The 21,371-nt window shown below is 42.1% G+C and overlaps 1 protein-coding gene across 1 annotated transcript in view; it reads right to left on the bottom strand.

The window, feature by feature from the left end:
• Positions 1 to 21,303, bottom strand: part of eif3s10 (eukaryotic translation initiation factor 3, subunit 10 (theta)) — a 52,222-nt gene extending 30,919 nt beyond the window's left edge. The window contains exons 1-6 of the mRNA XM_070876554.1: positions 21,138 to 21,303; positions 15,457 to 15,647; positions 12,699 to 12,835; positions 9,264 to 9,427; positions 7,875 to 8,074; positions 5,976 to 6,184 (exon numbers count right to left, since the gene is read on the bottom strand). Coding sequence (XP_070732655.1) covers positions 5,976 to 6,184; positions 7,875 to 8,074; positions 9,264 to 9,427; positions 12,699 to 12,835; positions 15,457 to 15,647; positions 21,138 to 21,186 — 950 coding nt within the window. The 5' untranslated portion in view covers positions 21,187 to 21,303. The remainder of the gene's footprint in view (positions 1 to 5,975; positions 6,185 to 7,874; positions 8,075 to 9,263; positions 9,428 to 12,698; positions 12,836 to 15,456; positions 15,648 to 21,137) is intronic.
• Between the last annotated feature and the right edge of the window lie 68 nt (positions 21,304 to 21,371).

Below are 21,371 nucleotides of genomic sequence, written 5' to 3'. Positions count from 1 at the left end.
AATTAAAAAATAGGACCTCAAAGGTAGTAATCTCAGGATTGCTACCAGTGCTAGCCAGAGTAGAAATAGCAGGATAATTAAGATGAATATGTGTTTTGAGGAATGGTGCAAGAGGGAGGGATTCAAATTCCTGGGACATTGGAACCGGTTCTGGGGGAGGTGGGACCAGTACAAACCGGACGGTCTGCACCTGGGCTTGACTGGAAACAATGTCCTAGGGGGAGTGTTTGCTAGTGATGTTGGGGAGGATTTAAACTAATAGGACAGGGGGATGGGAACCTATGCAGGGAGACAGAGGGAAGTAAAAGGAGGTCAGAAGCAAAAGGTATAAAAGGAGAAAAGTAAGAGTGGAGGGCAGAAAAATCAAAGGCAAAAATCAAAAAAGGCCACATTACAATATAATTCTAAAAGGACAAAGAGCGTTTAAAAAAAAAAACAAGCCTGAAGGCTCTGTGTCTCAATGCGAGGAGCATTTGTAATAAGCTGGATGAATTAATTGCGCAAATAGCTGTTAATGGAGATGATGTAATTGGGATTACGGAGACATGGCTCCAGGGTGACCAAGGCTGGGAACTCAACATCCAAGGGTATTCAATATTCAGGAAAGATAGACTGAAAGAAAAAGGAAGGACATTAGCGTGGATGAGGTGGAATCTGTATGGGTAGAGCTGCGGAACACCAAAGGGCAGAAAACACTACTGCGAGTTGTGTACAGACCACCAAAGAGAGGCATAGTGAGGTTGGGGATGGCATCAAACAGGAAATTAGGGATTCGTGCAATAAAGGTATCATGTGTGACGAATCTACATATAGATTGGGCTAAACAAACTGGTAGCAATACGGTGGAAGAGGATTTCCTGGAGTGTATAAGGGATGGTTTTCCAGACCAATATGTCGAGGAACCAACTGGAGAGCTGGCCATCCTAGACTGGGTGTTGTGTAATGAGAGGGAATTAATTCGCAATCTTGTTGTGCGAGGCCCCCTGGGGAAGAGTGACCATAATATGGTAAAATTCTTCATTAAGATGGAGAGTGACACAGTTAATTCAGGGACGAGAGTCCTGAACTTAAAGAAAGGTAACTTCTATGGTATGAGACTTGATTTGGCTAGGAGAGACTGGCGAATGATACTCAAAGGGTTGACGGTGGATAGGCAATGGTAGACATTTAAAGATCACATGGATGAATTTCAACAATTGTACATCACTGTCTGGCTTAAAAATAAAACAGGGAAGATGGCTCAACCGTGGCTTACAAGGGAAATTAGGGATAGTGTTAAATTCAAGGAAGAGGCATATAAATTGGCCAAAAAAAGCAGCAAACCTGAGGACTGAGAGAAATTTAGAATTCAGCAGAGGACAAAGGGTTTAATTAGATGGGGAAAAATAGAATGAGAGTAAGCTTGTAGGGAACATAAAAACTGACTGCAAAAGCTTCTACAGATACGTGAAGAGAAAAAGATTAATGAAGACAAATGTAGGTCCCTTACACTCAGAATCAGGTAAATTTATAACGGGGAACAAAGAAATGGCAGACCAACTGAACAAATACTTTGGTTCTGTCTTCACTAAGGAAGACACAAATAATCTTCCAGAAATATTAAAGGACCAAGGAGGAACTAAAGGAAATCTTTGTCAGCAAATTGTGTTAGGAAAATTGATGGGATTGAAGGCCGATAAATCCCCAGGGCCTGATAGTCTGCATTCGAGAGTACTTAAGGAAGTGGCCCTAGAAATAGTGGATGCATTGGTGGTCATTTTCCAATATTCTATGGACTCTGGATCAGTTCCTATGGACTGGACAGTAGCTAATGTAACCCCACTTTTTAAAAAAGGGAGAGAGAAAGCAGGAAATTATAGTCCAGTCAGCCTGACATCGGTAGTGGGGAAAATGTTGAAATCAATTATTAAAGATGTAATAGCAGCGCATTTGGAAAGCAATGACAGAATCAGTCCAAGTCAGCATGGATTTGTGAAAGGGAAATCATGCTTGACAAATCTTCTAGCATTTTTTGAGGACGCAACTAGTAGAGTGGACAAGGAGGAGCAGTGGATGTGGTGTATTTAGACTTTCAAAATGCTTTTGACAAGGTCCCACACAAAAGAGATTAGTGTGCAAAATTAAAGCACATGGTATTGGGGTAATGTATTGACGTGGATAGAGAACTGGTTGACAGACAGGAAGCAAAGAGTAGGAATAAACAGGTCCTTTTCAGAATGGCAGGCAGTGACTAGTTGGGTACCGCAAGGTTCAGTGCTGGGACTCCAGCTATTTACAATATGCATTAATGATTTAGACGAAGGAATTGAGTGTAATATCTCCAAGTTTGCAGATGACACTAAGCTGGGTGGCAGTGTCAGGAGGCTGCTAAGAGGCTGCAGGGTGACTTGGACAGGTTAGGTACGTGGGCAAATGCATGGCAGATGCAGTATAATGTAGATAAATGAGGTTATCCATTTTGGTGGTAAAAACAGGAAGGCAGATTATCATCTGAATGGTGACAGATTAGGAAAAGGGGAGGTGCAACAAGACCTGGGTGTCATGGTACATCAGTCATTGAAAGTTGGCATACAGGTACGGCAGGCGATGAAGGCGGCAAATGGCATGTTGGCCTTCATAGTGAGAGGATTTGAGTATAGGAGCAGGGCGGTCTTACTACAGTTGTACAGGGCCTTGGTGAGGCCACACTTTGAATACAGTGTACAGTTTCGATCTCCTAATCTGAAGGAGGACATTCTTGCTATTGAAGGAGTGCAGCGAAGGTTCACCAGTCTGATTCCCAGGATGACATGACTGACATGAAGAACGACTGGATCGACTGGGCTTATATTCAATGGAATTTAGATGAATGAGAGGGGATCTCATAGAAACATAAAATTCTGACAGGATTGGACAAGTTAGATGCAGGAAGAATGTTCCCAATGTTGGGGAAGTCCAGAACCAGGGGTTCTAAGGATAAGGGGTAAGCCATTTAGGACCGTGATGAGGAGAAACTTCTTCACTCAGAGTTGTGAGCATGTGGAATTCTCTACCACAAAGTTGTTGAGGTCAGTTCGTTAGATATATTCAAAAGGGAGTTAGATGTGGCCCTTACAACTGAAGGGATCAAGGGGTATGGAGAGAAAGGAGGAATGGGGTACTGAAGTGCATGATAAGCCATGATCATATTGAATGGTGGTGCAGACTTGAATGGCCTACTCCTGCACCTATTTTCCATGTTTCAAATGGATTTAGAAATATTCATTTATGGTTAATTGTGCTAACAGTGTATATTAAAGATGACAAAAAGAGTTTACACTTGGGTCATCAAAAAAGCAATTCATGTTATGCAGAGACCATGGTCCAGAACTTAAAGAAGGGTAACTTTGAAGGTATGAGGCGTGAATTGGCTACGATAGATTGGCGAATGATACTTAGGGGGTTGACTGTGGATGGGCAATGGCAGACATTTAGAGACCGCATGGATGAATTACAACAATTGTACATTCCTGTCTGGCGTAAAAATAAAAAAGGGAAGGTGGCTCAACCGTGGCTATCTAGGGAAATCAGGGATAGTATTAAAGCCAAGGAAGTGGCATACAAATTGGCCAGAAATAGCAGCGAACCTGGGGACTGGGAGAAATTTAGAACTCAGCAGAGGAGGACAAAGGGTTTGATTAGGGCAGGGAAAATGGAGTACGAGAAGCAGCTTGCAGGGAACATTAAGGTGGATTGCAAAAGTTTCTATAGGTATGTAAAGAGAAAAAGGTTAGTAAAGACAAACGTAGGTCCCCTGCAGTCAGAATCAGGGGAAGTCATAAAGGGGAACAAAGAAATGGCAGACCAATTGAACAAGTACTTTGGTTCGGTATTCACTAAGGAGGATACAAACAACCTTCCGGATATAAAAGGGGTCAGAGGGTCTAGTAAGGAGGGGGAACTGAAGGAAATCTTTATTAGTCGGGAAATTGTGTTGGGGAAATTGATGGAATTGAAGGCCGATAAATCCCCAGGGCCTGATGGACTGCATCCCAGAGTACTTAAGGAGGTGGCCTTGGAAATAGCGGATGCATTGACAGTCATTTTCCAACATTCCATTAATTCTGGATCAGTTCCTATGGAGTGGAGGGTAGCCAATGTAACCCCACTTTTTAAAAAAGGAGGGAGAGAGAAAACAGGGAATTATAGACCGGTCAGCCTGACCTCAGTAGTGGGTAAAATGATGGAATCAATTATTAAGGATGTCATCGCAGTGCATCTGGAAAATGGTGACATGATAGGTCCAAGTCAGCATGGATTTGTGAAAGGGAAATCATGCTTGACAAATCTTCTGGAATTTTTTGAGGATGTTTCCAGTAAAGTGGACAAAGGAGAACCAGTTGATGTGGTATATTTGGACTTTCAGAAGGCTTTCGACAAGGTCCCACACAAGAGATTAATGTGCAAAGTTAAAGCACATGGGATTGGGGGTAGTGTGCTGACGTGGTTTGAGAACTGGTTGTCAGACAGGAAGCAAAGAGTAGGAGTAAACGGGTACTTTTCAGAATGGCAGGCAGTGACTAGTGGGGTGCCGCAAGGTTCTGTGCTGGGGCCCCAGCTGTTTACATTGTACATTAATGATTTAGACGAGGGGATTAAATGCAGTATCTCCAAATTTGCGGATGACACTAAGTTGGGTAGCAGTGTGAGCTGCGAGGAGGATGCTATTAGGCTGCAGAGTGACTTGGATAGGTTAGGTGAGTGGGCAAATGCATGGCAGATGAAGTACAATGTGGATAAATGTGAGGTTATCCACTTTGGTGGTAAAAACAGAGAGACAGACTATTATCTGAATGGTGACAGATTAGGAAAAGGGAAGGTGCAGCGAGGCCTGGGTGTCATGGTACATCAGTCATTGAAGGTTAGCATGCAGGTACAGCAGGCGGTTAAGAAAGCAAATGGCATGTTGGCCTTCATAGCGAGGGGATTTGAATACAGGGGCAGGGAGGTGTTGCTACAGTTGTACAGGGCCTTGGTGAGGCCACACCTGGAGTATTGTGTACAGTTTTGGTCTCCTAACTTGAGGAAGGACATTCTTGCTATTGAGGGAGTGCAGCGAAGATTCACCAGACTGATTCCCGGGATGGCGGGACTGACCTATCAAGAAAGACTGGATCAACTGGGCTTGTATTCGCTGGAGTTCAGAAGAATGAGAGGGGACCTCATAGAAACGTTTAAAATTCTGACGGGTTTAGACAGGTTAGATGCAGGAAGAATGTTCCCAATGTTGGGGAAGTCCAGAACCAGGGGTCACAGTCTGAGGATAAGGGGTAAGCCATTTAGGACCGAGATAAGGAGAAACTTCTTCACCCAGAGAGTGGTGAACCTGTGGAATTCTCTACCACAGAAAGTAGTTGAGGCCAATTCACTAAATATATTCAAAAGGGAGTTAGATGAAGTCCTTACTACTCGGGGGATCAAGGGTTATGGCGAGAAAGCAGGAAGGGGGTACTGAAGTTTCATGTTCAGCCATGAACTCATTGAATGGCGGTGCAGGCTAGAAGGGCTGAATGGCCTGCTCCTGCACCTATTTTCTATGTTTTTATGCAACCAAATTTAATGAAATGTCATCAAGGTCACCTGCCTCGGTCCTCTTTCTCCAATGCTATATACACAAATTGGTCTTCAAATGCCTGAATGGGCAATCTCATCTGCAATGGTCAACAGCAGGTGTGACTAACCTGGATTCACTCACCATATTGTTCATCAGAACCCACCCATGTGAAGCACCTACCAACAGTCCTAGAGATTAAGAACTCACATCCTAATAGAAAAATAGGAACCTATGTCATGCCACTCTGGTGTAGGACATTAGTGCATCAATTGCACCTCAATATATCCTTTTAACACTGTAGTGTTCCACCAGATTAGCATGGTGTCTTCTCCCCAAAGTGTTATTACACTAAAGAAAGAACCTCTGTGTTCACCACTAGTTATACAGTTAAATATTTTTGCACCTCTGCATCTCCTCTGGAGAAAGATTCTTTCTCATCTCTCTGGACAAATGGTACAATCGATGAAGAGTGGATGCATGAAATAGAGCGTTTCCTGATTTCCAGAATACGGTGGAAACTTTATTATAGTAGTTAGCCATCAGCTGGGGCTTGGGAGGCTTCTTGGACAAGGAGAACAATCCATGAATGTCTTCTACTGCCTTGAAAGCTTCCTATAAAATAAACATGCTTTTAGAAACAAACACTGTACCAGAATCCTCATCAATAGACAATGATGAAAGTTTTAATTCCCATTGTTGAATATTTTTATGAATACAGAAAATGCTTGGTAGTTACAAAAAAACACTGGATTCAATTTGGAGATACCATTCTAGTCCACATCCCAACCAACACTGTACTTGATATTCATCCCGAATTTAACAATTTCATTCAGGATCCATCGCATTGGAAAGGGAAACAAGATCGCAAGCCAGCTCCATTTATTATGGATGCCCATACCGTAAAAAATCCTACAAGCTAAAGCCAGCAGCTAATGTTAAATCTATTTTATATGGACATTGCAACTGGTTTCAACAGACATGTCAGATCAAATCAACAAAACTGCAACATTTGTCAACAGTTTGTTGGTCTTGGCATTGAACCATTCTTCTAGATCTCTTACATGCAGCAGTTTGATTGGAGTGTCGAGCACCTTTTAAAAAGATATATTCCAGGAATTTTATTACAGAGCCTCCTGATGCAGCCACAACCTACAAGTTTAAATACACTCTGCGTTAGTGAACAGAGCGCATGCATGTGGTGATATCACAGTTTGTGTCCAGTCATTATGTACTCTGTTCAACACACCGGCACTTTAATTCGGACTCTAACTGTAAGCAGTGCTGGTACACAGACCAGCGTGTGCAATGATTGCAAGATCAACTGACTGACCTCACCAATGCAGCTTTTATAAACTGGCTGCAATGAAAGGCTCTGAAATTATTTTAAAATCAAGTATAAAGCAAGTTTCCGACTCCTGAAACAGACAGACCACCATGTAAAACAACTTCCTATTCCTGTACACTGATATGGATTATTTCTCATTGTTAGCCAAGTAATGTGCGGTGTTTATCTAAATCTAGATCTTTCTAAAAAAAAAATTTTTATTTTCTATGTTTCTAAAAGGAAACAATACTTTTCCCTCATTGAAGTAACATAATAAAGCAATTACATATTCAGTGCAAGGGGTCCCCAATCGTTTCCCTAAAATATTTTAAGTAAAATAACAAAGTTGTATAAATCATTCCGTGCACTTACCCCCAAAAAAGGAGTGATATGGATAGCGCCAGAAAGGAAACTACATTCAACACCTTCCCCCTCTCCCAGCAAAAATCCACTCAAACTCTGCTGGTGATTACTTAAAAAAAACACCGAGAATGCTCTTCTCTCTTCCGTGTTTGCTAGAGGCTCAGTAGCACACAGTTGATGTGCCAGGATGCAAGACAAACTTAAGACAGAACGTAATGGACTCCAATCCAGTTCAGTGCAAAGCATCAGATGCGAAATAAGATTTTTAAGGAGATACTTCCTCCACTACCAATCATTACTGAATGCTGGAAGGACTACTACAAGTGCTGCTCCTGGTTATCTAGAATGTTCTTTTTGTGCAGCTGTATGTTCATTCTGTAATGTTTCATGGATGCGAGACACAGCAGTTAAGTGGGGAATGACCCTGTGCGTTCAGTTAATAAATGTTCAACAATCTTGGACTCCATTTATTTATAGGACCCAACACAGCAAGTGAAATCTGCATCACAAAATAGTACTGATTTACAATAAACAAGTTTATAGCTATGCTTACTTTAAAAACCATACAACTCATTATAGACAAGCCAATGGAATTTAATGAAGTGCTTCTGTTACCTGCCAAAGCTCCATACTAATTGCACTATCTAGTTGTACTAGTCGAGTCTCCAGATGCATGGATTGGCTCTCAGGATTATTAAGATTGATTGCTGTGCTTTGGTTATGGTGACGCTGAATCTGTCCCAAGTGCATACGCAAGTTGTCACATAACTTGCGGAATTCTGCCTTACGAGTATACTGCAAACAGAACTTAAAAGCTGCAAAAAAGACATGAAATTTTTTTGTTAAACAAAAATTGTAAATGTGGCACATTATGAGGTTGTCCCCAAATGAGAATAAGGACAAACTTGTTCTTGTACATGGAATAGGATCCACCCAGTTGTGGAATGCTGCCGGGAATCAAGAAAAAACACACAAGACACAAAAAATACCAGATATACTGAAGTGGCAGTAAACAAAATCGTTGTCAAAGGAAAGTCAAATTCAAAAGTTTAATCACACTTCAGACACAAATTAACAAATTGATCATCACATTTATTTAAGGGAGGAAACAGTCGGAGTTAAGGGCAGTTTCTTAGTGATTGGAAGTGGGTAGTAATGTCCCACAGGATTATGTTCTGCAACTGCTTCTGTTCACTCTGTACATGAATGATTTGGATATAAGGGGAGAGGAAATGATTTCCAAATTTACAGACAATACTAAAACAGGAGGCATAATAATAAAGAATTATGAAGATTAAAAGGAAATTGCAACTGGATATTGAGAAGATGGTGGAATGGACAAAAAGTGGCAGATGGTAGTACATTTTAGCAACATTTAGATTTTGTGGTTCAGATTCGCATGGCATCAAAACCAGCACCTCAAACAAAGGCCATAAAAAGAGCTAATGTTATACTGGGTTTTATGGCAGAAAACATAAAATATAAAACTCCAGATATAAATGGCGAATTTAGAGAAAACTTTAGTAAGGCCACAGTTGGAATGCTGTCTGTAGTTTTGGGCTCTACACTATAGGAAGGAGGTTGAGGCAAGGGAGAGACTACACCACAGATTCACTTGGCTCCTGTCTGGTAGGAGGAAATACAAATACCAACACAGACTTGAAAAATTGGGGCTTTTTGCATTGGAACAGAGGAAATTCAGAAGTGATTTCCGTAGAGTTATTTACAATTATGAATGGGATTAGGAATGGTAGATAGAAACAGATCGTTACCCAGTGGCTGAAAGAGGGGACATGGGTGTAACATTAAATGCAAGTGATTTTGGACAGAGAAACTTACACAATGGGTTTGGAGGTCGTGGAAAGCACTACAGGAGTTAGTAATTGAAGCAGAGACCATGTCAACATTTGAGAATAAATTAGATAGGTAGTCAGAAGGAAAGGGGGATAAAGGGATAATGGGAACAGGGGAAACAGAAAATCAAGGTCACCGAAGAAACTTTACCTTGCTGGGCAATGTCATGATAAAGGCGCTCCACTTTAGAGTTGTTACGCAACAAATCCAAACACTGTCTGTAGGACTCCCAAAGAAATTTGACCCATGGAGTTAACAGCAGACGATCTGTACGGTCTTGGGTGTCCTCACCACTAACAGCACTCAGCAGTACACTGCAAATAATTAAACATTTTTCAGTCCCGTAAATGTATCCAATCCAAAAGCTTCTATGCAACTCAAATACCATTTGATGACAGAAAGATGGTGGCATGTTAGCTTTAAAAAAAATCTAACAACACTGTCAAAAATAGGTAGTTTAACGCAGAAAAAATAAATTAACATGTATAGTCCAAATTGCTATACAGTATACTCATGTAATTCCAGATCATTTTAGCTGAAAAAAATGTAATTAACCAGTAATTCAAATCAAATAATTTTAATGAAACACTAACAAAATAACTACAGGAAACACTAATGCTGGAACGCTATACAAGCTGAACAACAAATTCAGTAATTTTGCAAAAGGACTGTAATTTGCTTCCTGCCAACATTTTATCACAAAGTACTTAATGCAGAGAAGAGTTCCATCGGGACATCTAGTTTAGTTGTCATTTTCTCAGCAATTGCACAAAATTAGACACCACGGCTACAGCGGAGGCTGGTTCTTCTACCTCTGCTCACTAGATCCGCTCACTTGGGCTTCTTCCTTATTCTAATATCAGCAGCATTCTCGCGCACAGCATCAACAATTTCCATGTCGGTCAGTAATCCACACATCTGGACTTCACCAATGTGCATTCAAATCTCATGACTGCTGGCAGCAAAAAAGAACTCGGGTCCTCAAAAAGGTTCACTGCTTCAGAATTAGCCGCCAATGCCTGCGTGGGATGCTTGACTATGTCAGATACAGCTGCTTCCTCCGATGGCAGGATGAATTTATAATGCTGAAAGTAGTTGGCAATTGAAATTTTAAATGCAAACACCTCAGGCGAAACCGTTATCTATAAACATGTATTTTCTACCTTGTGGTCAGTTGGTCAAAAGGATGTAATCACTCCACAAAAAGAGCACCAATTATTCATCCTTTTTGTTGCTTCTGTACGTTACAGCAAGAGTAATAACACCATGAAAACATTGCTTTTTCTAACTGCCAATCAGCAAGAGCATTCTTTTTTTCCCTCTCTAGTCATGCTAGCAACAACCAAGATGACAATTCACTGCCTGTTTCTTTTCCTCACTCAAGCATTTTGTATTGATTAAACCCATCAGCTTGTTTAAAAAAAAGGGGTCAGTTTCATCAGCATTAAAGATGTCTTTAGGCTTAGAACAAGATAAAATTTTCAGAATTTTAATGTGCGCCCAGTTGTCGATGTTTTCTGTGGCAACGTTGCTTACGCACCCGTTCGTAAACCTGTACTTGATTACGTGATGGTTTTTGATGCAGCTAAACCATGATGCAGAAACGGGGTCAGTTATAAATTCTTCAGATGAATTCATTTGCTGCTTCCAACTAGGCGATGCCAGGTAGCTCAGGAGGGTTAGCTGCTCCAGCTTGCTTGAACCGGGTTGAATTTGAATTTAAGCTGCAGATTTCACTGGTCAATCACCAATAATTCAAATTAAACAACAAATTTCCAATTTATTTACAAGGGGAAGCTTTTTTTTAGTGGTACATGATTTCAATTTGAATTAAAAGTAAACTATATTATAATAGCACAACTGAAATAACATGGCCATAATCCAACACAACGATTGATACACTGGGGTCATTTTATCGTAACCCTGGGTGATAGCAAATCAAGTTACCTGTTCTACACCCTTCCCATTGGCTTGGATTCCCAGGGATAAAAGTTAGAATCACCCCCCTGTCTTTTGCATTCAGTTTGCCGGCCCCAGAAGCGCAGAAATCTAATGACTGCAGATCACACAAGGTCCTCAGAAACTCCATTTGCAAACGTTTACTCTAAACGGGATCTTTTGGAAACCAAATCATACAAGGCAGAAAATAAATCAACGTGCCTGAACAAATACTTACAGCCTAGTTACTGATCCTTGTAAAGCAAATAGCTCCCATAAATTGCAGAAATTGTATATTTCACATATTTTCTAGTGGATCGCCTGTGGAGTTGCTCATGGCTGGTCTGGCTGTACACCACTTTATAAATATCATGTAATGTGCAATTCATCATTCTGGCACGGTAAAGCCACAATCCTTTAAGGCCACATGGTCTAATTGTTAAGTAAACAGAAACTCATGTTTGAGATTCAACTGTTGTCTGGTCAACGAACTTTGAAGATTGGAATATGCTAGTCATTTTCAGGCAGCAAGTTAGAAGCATCCAACACCATTTTACATCTGTAACAACAGTGTGGCACTAGTGTACAATACGACAGATACAATGGATGTCTGGTGTTTGTTAGACCATTTTTAATATGTTCAAAGAAAAAGGCAAAAAAAGAGTTCAGAAGAATGAGAGGGGAATCTCATAGAAACATAAAATTCTGACGGGACTGGACAGGTTAGATGCAGCAAGAATGTTCCCGATAGTGGGAAAGTCCAGAACCAGGGGTCACAGTCTAAGGATAAGGGGTAAGCCATTTAGGACTGAGATGAGGAGAAACTTCTTCACTCAAGGGTTGTTAACCTGCGGAATTCTCTACCGCAGAGAGTTGTTGATACGAGTTCATTGGATATATTCAAGAGGGAGTTGGATATGGCCCTTACGGTTAAAGGGGTCAAGGGGTATGGAGAGAAAGCAGGAAAGGGGTACTGAGGTGAATGATCAGCCATGATCTTATTGAATGGTGGTGCAGGCTCGAAGGGCCGAATGACCTACTCCTACATTCTATGTTTCTATAACTATGTACTAAAACAGTACACAGCTGTGCAAGCAGGTCTACATTTTTTAATACATTACTGAACTGCCCGTGGGAAATGCACAATGCATTATTCTGCTGGTACAGTGCAGGTCACTTTTAATGCCACAAAATCTAACTTAAGCAGAGCTTCGGATCATTCACCGTTTAACTGATTAAGGGACATTACAAATTGGAGTGCGGGGCAGACATACGCTTTGTGAGAAAATATAAAATAATCTTAAATGCTCTCTACTTAGCTGGAGCATGCAACTAACCAGCACATTCAAATTTCCCGATCAAAATAAGCTCTGAATGACCTCAGGCTGACGGTCTTCATTTACAGCAATACTTTCTGGCCTTAAAAGGAACAAGCCAATTTAAATAAAGCTCCACCGTGGCAAATAAATAATACTTATGCATTACATGGTAAATTACTTCTGTTAACAGTATACCACCCGGTTTACCTGGAGCAACGCCACAGTAGATCTGCATGTGGCAAATTATCACAAATTTCAATTCTTTTAGACTCTAAATACACAAAACACTGGAGCCAAAGGCTAAATGTTACCCTTGGTGACAGCCTACCTTTCTGGAGTTTGAATATTGTCCAAGTCTTCAATATCAAGAACCATCTGCTGAGACTCCCCTTTAGCAGCTTCAGTCTTCTCCTCAGCCAACTTAAGATAAGCCCTAACCACATCCTCCAAGGATTTGATATTCACCTGTAAAAAGGCAACACAAGACATTCCAATGGAAGCAGAGCCAAACGCCCTTCGACCACAAAATTGGCCAATCAGGAAATACATCAGTGGCACATTTCAGGATCTTATTTATCCACAGAACTAGGAGTGGGGAAAGTGTTATCTTTAAAAGTTGCTGTAATGCATAGTGTATTCATGCAAGCTAAAAAAAAAATGCAAGCTTTGTTTCTGTTTTCCCATGAACTGTGGATAATGAGCTACTTGTTAGCTTATCTCGGTAATCAATAAATGACCAGACCCATTGTGTTAGCGAACTACTGGTATCAGCAGGGAGTGTAGTAGCCCTTCCCTTTTGGACTGAACAGCAAGAGATAAAAACACAAACACACACAAGTGCAGGTCAGGCTAAGGCTGCAAAGGCAGTCAAATTTTTTTTTAAATATGAAAGTATGTTGTGAGGCATCAAGGGTGAAAAAGCTAAACGGTTGGAGTGCAGTAGAAAATAGTCAGAAATTATGTTGTTCAAGTCAAGGCAGGCAATCTACTAATGTGGGGAAGTGCAGCACATACCCTATTTTGTATTATTACACTAGGATAAATTGTACCATCTAAATTAATCGAGGCCCCATCATAACTGCCATTTTGCATATTCATGTAACTATGATATAAAGCAGCTTAACAATTTGAATCAGGCCTGGTTTTACCAAGTGCTAGCATGGTTCACCTTTGGAGAGATGGCAGCAGTACATGTGCAAAAAACATGAATACATGGTTCAGGGTCATAAGGGAGTTACACACCCCAGCCACATCAAATGGATATTGGGCAGTGCGAGTCAAACACAAAGGCTGGAATTTTGTCCAGGTAGGTGGGGGGCCGCCAAGATGGGCCGGAAACCCGGGATTCCGACTTTAACGGCAGTGCCTGATTCCCACCCGCAGCCAGCCAGATTGAGAGGTGGGTAGACCTCAGCTGCGGAGAGGATTCGTATGGAATGAGGAAATTAGGGAATGGCTGGCTTGGTTGGGCATCGCACGGGGGGGGGAAAAGAGGATCGGATCGGGGCTGGCCTCGGGAGGATTGTGGCCTGCCTCAGCATCATCAGTGGGGTGGGGGAGGGAGGCCTTATGGTGGGGATCAGAGGCCTAGTGGTAGGGTCTCCGATCGCAGAGGTTGCGTTGCGTAGAGACCCCGAATCCAGGAGGTAGGTATAAAGCCACTTACCCTCCTGGATGCAGCAACTTACATATTTTCAATAATCAGCTACTTTAGAACTCCAGTAAACCATTAAAGTAGTTATTTAGCATAGATTGACATTTCATCCACCAGTAATCAACCTATATTCAAGTTTTTGATTAAGACTCCTCTCAAAAACCACCCAAGGACTGGAGAGGTAGCCAAGTTCAGAAAATTTCAATTAAATGCTTGCTGGCAGATCCTAGAGCCACTATCAGCTGAGCAACTCTATGGGGTCCAGAAATCCAAATGTCAGGTGAAATAAGATCAAGAGTTTCCTTTACTTTCAATATAAATGTGTTTGTGGGGGCTGGGTCCGACAGCATCCCGCTTTCCTGGTCAACTATTTAGGCCGAGTCAGACAGTATGCAACCTTGTGCCCAGTATAACCCTGAGCTCAGCTTTAAACCCTACATCCATTCATCAGGAAAATATCCCACTTTTGCCTCTGGACCTACCTCATCTCATTGCCACTGAAACATTCATCATGATTTAATTACCCGAAGTTTGATTTCTCTAAAACTTTTCATTTTGATCTCCTCAGCTCCACTTAATACAATCTCAAGTTTATCCAAAAAATAATTGCAAACCTACTAAGCTATTTTAAGTATCTCTCACCTATCGTTCCTGTCCTTGCAACCCCTCCACTGATCCTTGATCTCATGGACTTAAAAATCTCTTTATTACCTTGCCCCATCCTACATCCAAGCTCAAATGCTCTACTCTTGATGCTAGCTGACTGTGTGCACATTAAATTCTGCTCCACCAGACAACCTTCAGCCACCACAGCCCTAAAGTGTGGAATTACTTTCCAAAAGACCTTCCTCTTATTACATCTGTCCTTAGAACCTACTACTTCAATTTACTTCTCTTAACTCCTGCTGTGTGCCCATTTTCCTTACCCTCAAGTGAAGCACCTTGGATTATTTCTGTGCATTAAGAAAGGTGTTATATGAAGTGTAAACTGTAATGATCACTTTTAAAAAGTAGAATACATTCCAAAGAGACTCTGCCAGGTTTGTCATATTAGAACTGATTAGCTGAGGGATCTGTGGGTATGTTCCTGCTCACATGCAGCAAGACTCGGTCTTCCTATCACTGTTTTGTATGAAAGTATAGAGAGAAAAGGACAAGCCAGACACAGAAAAAGATGCTCACACTAGAAACTAAAATCAAGAGTTACCAAAACATTTTGGACTATATAAATAAACTAACTTTTTTTTTGAGTAACACAATTGGCCACTAAAAATGCTATTTGCTGAATTTCAGTCAGCTGACTTCAGAAACATCAGCAAAAAGTAAAATTTGGCAGCGGCTGGATTAACAATTCTCATTACATCAGCATGGCTGTCACAAAACGAGAGAGTAATTCAATGTGTGTGCACAGCATTCTAGAAATGCAATGTACCTGCTGGCAGATGTTCTTGTACTGATACAATCCTTCCTTTGCTAGGTGGCTCTTGCGAAGATCCACACAGAGCTCTAGGTATTTGAACATAATAGGCTCGTGTATTTTCTGCCATGTTCGATGTTTTTTGCTCTTAATAACATCGTACAACACGTCAAGAGCAGGTTGTTTCTTGCCAACCTCCAAGAACTCTGCAATTAAACAGGCAAATTGTTATTAGACGTGCTGCAAACATGGTGCAAACTTGATGTAAAACATTCACTAGTTTTAAACATCGCAGTGTAACTAAACATTTATGATGTTAGACAATGAAACCATTCTGATTTACTCAATACACCACCTATAAATGACTTCAACTATCAGATTTTACTTATCAATGTTGCTCTCTTCGTAATTAGGAAAGCTATTTCAAACAAAGAGGTTAGCATTTTCCCAAGCAGGCCATAAGCAATTGCATCAACTCCTTGTAGTGTAACCAAAACCCTTTTTTCACTAATATAACTCACCCTGATCACCTCTTGAATATATTGCTACCCTCTATACCTCTTAAAGGGACCCATTAAGCATGCGTCACTGCCTCCTTGCAAACAAAAATCCCGACTGCCCCATTCTCTTGCATCAGAGATTCCTGCCCAGCTTACCCACTAATCAAACTTCACCAACCTTCCCCCTTGGACTCTGCCAGTAGATGCATTACCACCACTCTTAATATCTCCTTCAAGAATGTCCAATCACTTGTGAACAAGGCCCTTGCCATCCATAATGTTATTATGGATGACTGCATTGACTGAAACTTGGCTTATGGGTGATAGCATCCAGTCCCATATTGAAGCCTCCCCATTTGGCTAAACTTTCCATCACCTCCCTCAACACAAAGTCACTAGGAAACCACTATTCCTCGCACACCTTCTCATTTTTTTGAGCACCTCACCCTTTTCCACCCCCGTCATGTCTCATCTAAAATCTGCACTGTCTACTGTCCCAAGCCCCAACCAGAGTTTCTCATCAAGATATCCTCCCTCATCCTCTGCACTGAGCGATTCCTCATCATTGGTGATTTCCATCCTGATCTCAGCTATCCTTGTTCGCTTTCTCCTGCTTTCACTGCCCTCCCTGTGCTCACTAAACCTCTCCCTTCATATTCAGGACCACTCCCACAGAAAAGGCCACCTCTGATCACTACCCTCTATTTCTTACCACCCACGTCACCCTACCTCCTTCCACTTCCTTCTACGTCTATCCTTAAAAAAAGCTCTCCGCCAAATCATTTACAACTGCAGAAAGGAAAATATTGCAGATGCTGGAAATTTGAAATAAAAGCACAAAATGCTTTGGAAAGAGAAACAGCGGGTTAAGATTATCGACCCGAAACATTAACCCTGTGTTTCTCTCTCCATAGATGCTGCCTGACCTGCTGGGCGTTTTCAGCATTTTTGGTTTCATTTACAACTGTACTTTCAAACTTTCAACTGTTTAGCTTTGGCCCACAAAGCCAACCACTGCCAACCCCCCCCCCCCCTCTCTCTTCCTTCCTCCACCCACCCCCCCCCCCCTTAACCTGCCTCTCTTTCTAGTTTCTCTCCCATTTTCACTCATTCCCTCTCCAAGCCTACCTCATGCAGCAGGCCCACCTCCTGCTCCCTTGACCCCATTCCAGGTCCCATGCGAACTGACATAAATGGTTCCCTCTCCTCAGGTGTTGCCCCCCACCTTGCAAAAACACTATTGCAGCCCTGACTAAAAATCCTACCTTTGACCCCTCTGTCTTTGCAGCATCTCTCAAATACGTGCACAACTTTCTTGCAATTCTGTGTTAATCTCGCCAGATTCGTGCCCCGTCACAGCACTGGACTGGCTCTAACCAAAGTCCTAAATGACATCCTCTATGACTCCACATGGGCCACTCCTGGACCTCTCCGCACCCTTTGACATGGTCGACTTCTCCATCCTCCTCTGACAACTGTCCTGCATTCGCCAGCCCAACAGGATTGCCCTTGCTTAGTTCCACTATACCCATCCAATCATAAGCAGAGTATCTCCAGCAATGCACTCTTACTGCCCCCACATTACTTCTATTGTGTCCCAAGAATCTATCCTTGGTTCCCCCCCTCTTCTTCCTCAAACATGCTGAACCTCGGCGACATCATTCAAAAACATGGGGTCAGCTTCCACGTGTATGCTGATGGACACCCAGCTCCACTGCCTGTGTTGTCAGACGGCTCGTCAAAATTCCAGTCTAGGATGAGCCGTAATTTCATCCAGCTAAATATTGAGAAGCCTGAGGCCATTGTCTTTGGCCCCCAGCCACAATCTGCGCACCTTTGCCACAGATCCCACCCATTGTCTGAGGCTGAACCAGATTGTTCACAACCTCAGCACCCTGGGATTACAACCACATATCTTTTTCACAAAGAATGCCCACTGCCACCTCTAACATCACTTGCCTCTGACTCCACCCATCTGCAGTAGAAATCCTCATCCATGCCTTTGTTGCCTCCAGACTCTACTGTTACAATGTTCTCCTGGTCAGCTTCCCATCCTCCACCCCCAAACTCTCAGTTCCTTCGACTCTGGCCGTGTGTATCTCCCTTCACCCTACCAATGACCGTCCCTTCAGGCACCTGGGCCTCACTCTCTGAAATTCTCTTGTTAAGCCCCTCCTTTTCCTCTTGACGCTCCTTAAAATTCAACTCTTCGATCAAGCTTTTCGTCACCCCCAATATCTCCTCCTTTGGCTTAGTGTTCATTTTTCCATAGTCTCTGAAGCAACTGGGGACATTTCTTTTTGTTAAAAGGCATGTTGTTGTTGATCAGGATTTTATATTAACCCAATTATTTCAACATGCACAAAATCCATGTCTGGCCCCACGTCCAGCTCGAGTACAACGATAGTTGCAAAAGAGAACCCATCAGTGTAAAGTGCAGCTGGCCTCACAGCTAAGTGGCAAAATACACACTATCAATGGAACAGCGACACAACAAAAGTGAGCTATTTCCCTCCCAACAGAAGAACACCGTGTAGCTGATTTACAGTAAACCAGTTTTTCTGTGTAAGAGAACGATACGTATGTATCAACATGCATACACTAAAACATCAATAATCAACTCTCAGGGGCTGTGTTTTAATGTGGATACAAATATTATTGTAGGTAGGTCCATTTTATATCAATAAACTTGTTGGAAAGTTCACAAGGTCATCAGCTGAGCACTGGATAGATTGAGTTCGCCTGTGATGACATCCATGATCACAGTGTGTTGATACTCAAACAATGTCCACTTGGGCAAGGAATAGAGGGGTGACTGACATTGATAGATCTGTACTCATCATCTGTCATCACCGTCATTTTATTTTTAGGCGGGGGTGGGGTGGGGGAGGGAAAGGCTCACAATACAATATCATGCAGAATGTTCAGTGCATGGAATGAGAAAACATTTTCAAAAGTACCACAGAATTAAACAATTCATCATAATTCTGTTCTGGGTTTATGAGACCCTGCATTTTCTATATGTCATTTATTAGCAGGATTTCCCCCCAGAATGAGTGTTTAGCACAAGTCAAAGAATATACTTTATCAATTTTGTAAAAAGTTTGGTGATTTTCTTCCCATGACAAAATTATTGGCATCTTAATGTACATTGGAATAGGAGTAAGCCACTCAGCACCGAGATTGTTCTGCCACTCAGATTGCGGCTGACCTGTTTGTCAACTCCATTTACCCACCTTTAATCCACATCCCTTGATACCCTTAATTAACAAAATCTATCGATCTGTCTTGAAAATATCAATTGACCCAGCATCCAGAGCATTGCACGGTGAGTGTTCCAGATTTCCACTACTCTGAAAAAGTGCTTCCTGATTTCACTCCCTTAATGGCCTAGCTCTAATTTGAAGAATGATCCCCCTTGTTTTGGATTCTCCCCACCAGAGGAAATAGTTTCTCTGTATCTACCCACCAGAGGAAAGTTTCTCTGTATTTACCCTATAAAACATCTCAATTAGATCACCTTCAACTGTCTAAACTCAAATGAGTTTATGTAACCTGCCCTTTAAACTCCAGTGTCATTCTGACAATTTGCCACTGTATCCACTCCATGGCCAATATATTGTTCCTGAGGTGCGATGCTCAAAACTGAATGGAGTACCTCAGATGGGGGTCCAATTACAGTTCTGTACAACCAAAGCACAACCGAATCTTCCTCCCATTCTATCTATCTCATCTCAGCCTTGCAGCATATCTTTTATTCCTTTTTTCCCTCATGTACTTAAGCTATTTGCCTCAACCATTTCCTGTGGTACTATAGAATGTGGAATTTAGTAATTACTCGGAGTAAAGACCTTGTATTTATTATAAGATTACCTCCAATTCCGTGCACTAATTTTATCTAATAATCTCTTCTGCGGATCCTTATGAAATGTCTTCTGGAAGTCCATATAGACAGTCATTGTCCACCATGTTAGTGATCTCCTGAAAATTTTTAACTAGACGCTCTTTGGTCAACTCCGACTTGTCCCCATGCTCAGTCACATCGTCCCTCAATAAATCGATTCCAGTAACTTCACCACAGCTGATATTAAACTGACAGGTCTGTAGATTCCAGGTTTCCCATAATCTTTAGTTATCTTTATCACTGCTCCTCTTTTTCTTATTTTAGATGACTATTATTGCCACACATATCCTCCCCCTTCGCTTTATTGGTTTCAAGTCCTTTCTACAGTCTTATCTACCTTTCCACATGTGCCACACAGTATTATTTAACACATTCTTTTAATAATCCTTAAAACTTGCAATTTTGTGGGCACAAGATCTGCATATTTCAAACTACAGTGCATTATATAGACCTGATATTCCATTCAACCTCCTGCTTGCAGTCAGTAGAAAAAAATTGCAGAGATATGGGGAGACATCGGGGAGTGGGACTAGCTGAATTGTTCTCCGAAAGAGCCCGCACAGACTTGATGAGCCAAATGGCCTTCTACTATGTTGTACTATTCTATGATTGTAGAAATAGTGGGTCAGACAAGAGTAGAAAACTACATTTTTGAGCAGATCAGATTAATGAACCCAAATTTTGCTGCAAAAAGGGGAGATTCCTAATAACCTGAGGCAGTAGCAAGAACGTCCAAAGGATAGGTTGATCTGTCGTCAACAAATAGAGGGACAGAATGACTACAATCTGTGCTTTGAAGGAAAGTACATTTTTGGTCTGATGAGTAATAAACGGGCTCCAAAAATCATCTGAGCAACTTTCAGCCTCAAAAACATACAAATTACAAAAAGGAAACATTATATATTTGTAAAAAATAACAGCATGCATTATGCGGGATTTATTCATGTATTAATATATATTTGAATAAAAAACGTAATTTAATCCCCCGATTTTTTTCGGGGGGGGGTGAGAGAGGGGGGGGGGGGGAAGAGATTACCAATCCGGGGGGCGCACAGATCCAAATATTTTCTAGCAAGAGTTTACTGGACGCTTGCCTTTATTTACTAGGTTAATTACATTAAATAACAAAACTAAGAGGCGCCGTTAAGTTGAGAGAGACCCGGGCAACATGTGCATGAGCGTGGCCTGGCGACAGGCCTGCAGCCACAGCGCTCCCAGGCCGGCGCCACCTCAACCATATGGCGGCCGATCTCTCTCCTTCCCGAACAAACAGCCGCCCCGCACTCGCTCACCGTTCGCCCTTTTCAGGGCGTTCTCCGGTCTCTGGAAATACGCCGGCATGATTACGGGCTCGGCTGAGCTGGGCGCTCCCTCCACAAAACGCAGCAGGCGCGAGCTCCCTCTCTCCCGAACCGACCCGCTGCAAAATGGAGGCCAGCGCCACGTGACCCGCCTTGCCCCCGGCCGCCGGATCCGGCCAAACGCGCAGGCGCACAAGGCGCGCGCGCGCACCGCCCAGCGCCGTC

This window comes from Pristiophorus japonicus, chromosome 3 (assembly GCF_044704955.1).
Source record: "Pristiophorus japonicus isolate sPriJap1 chromosome 3, sPriJap1.hap1, whole genome shotgun sequence".
NCBI lineage: Eukaryota > Metazoa > Chordata > Chondrichthyes > Pristiophoridae > Pristiophorus > Pristiophorus japonicus.
This window is presented reverse-complemented; position numbering and strand designations above follow the sequence as displayed.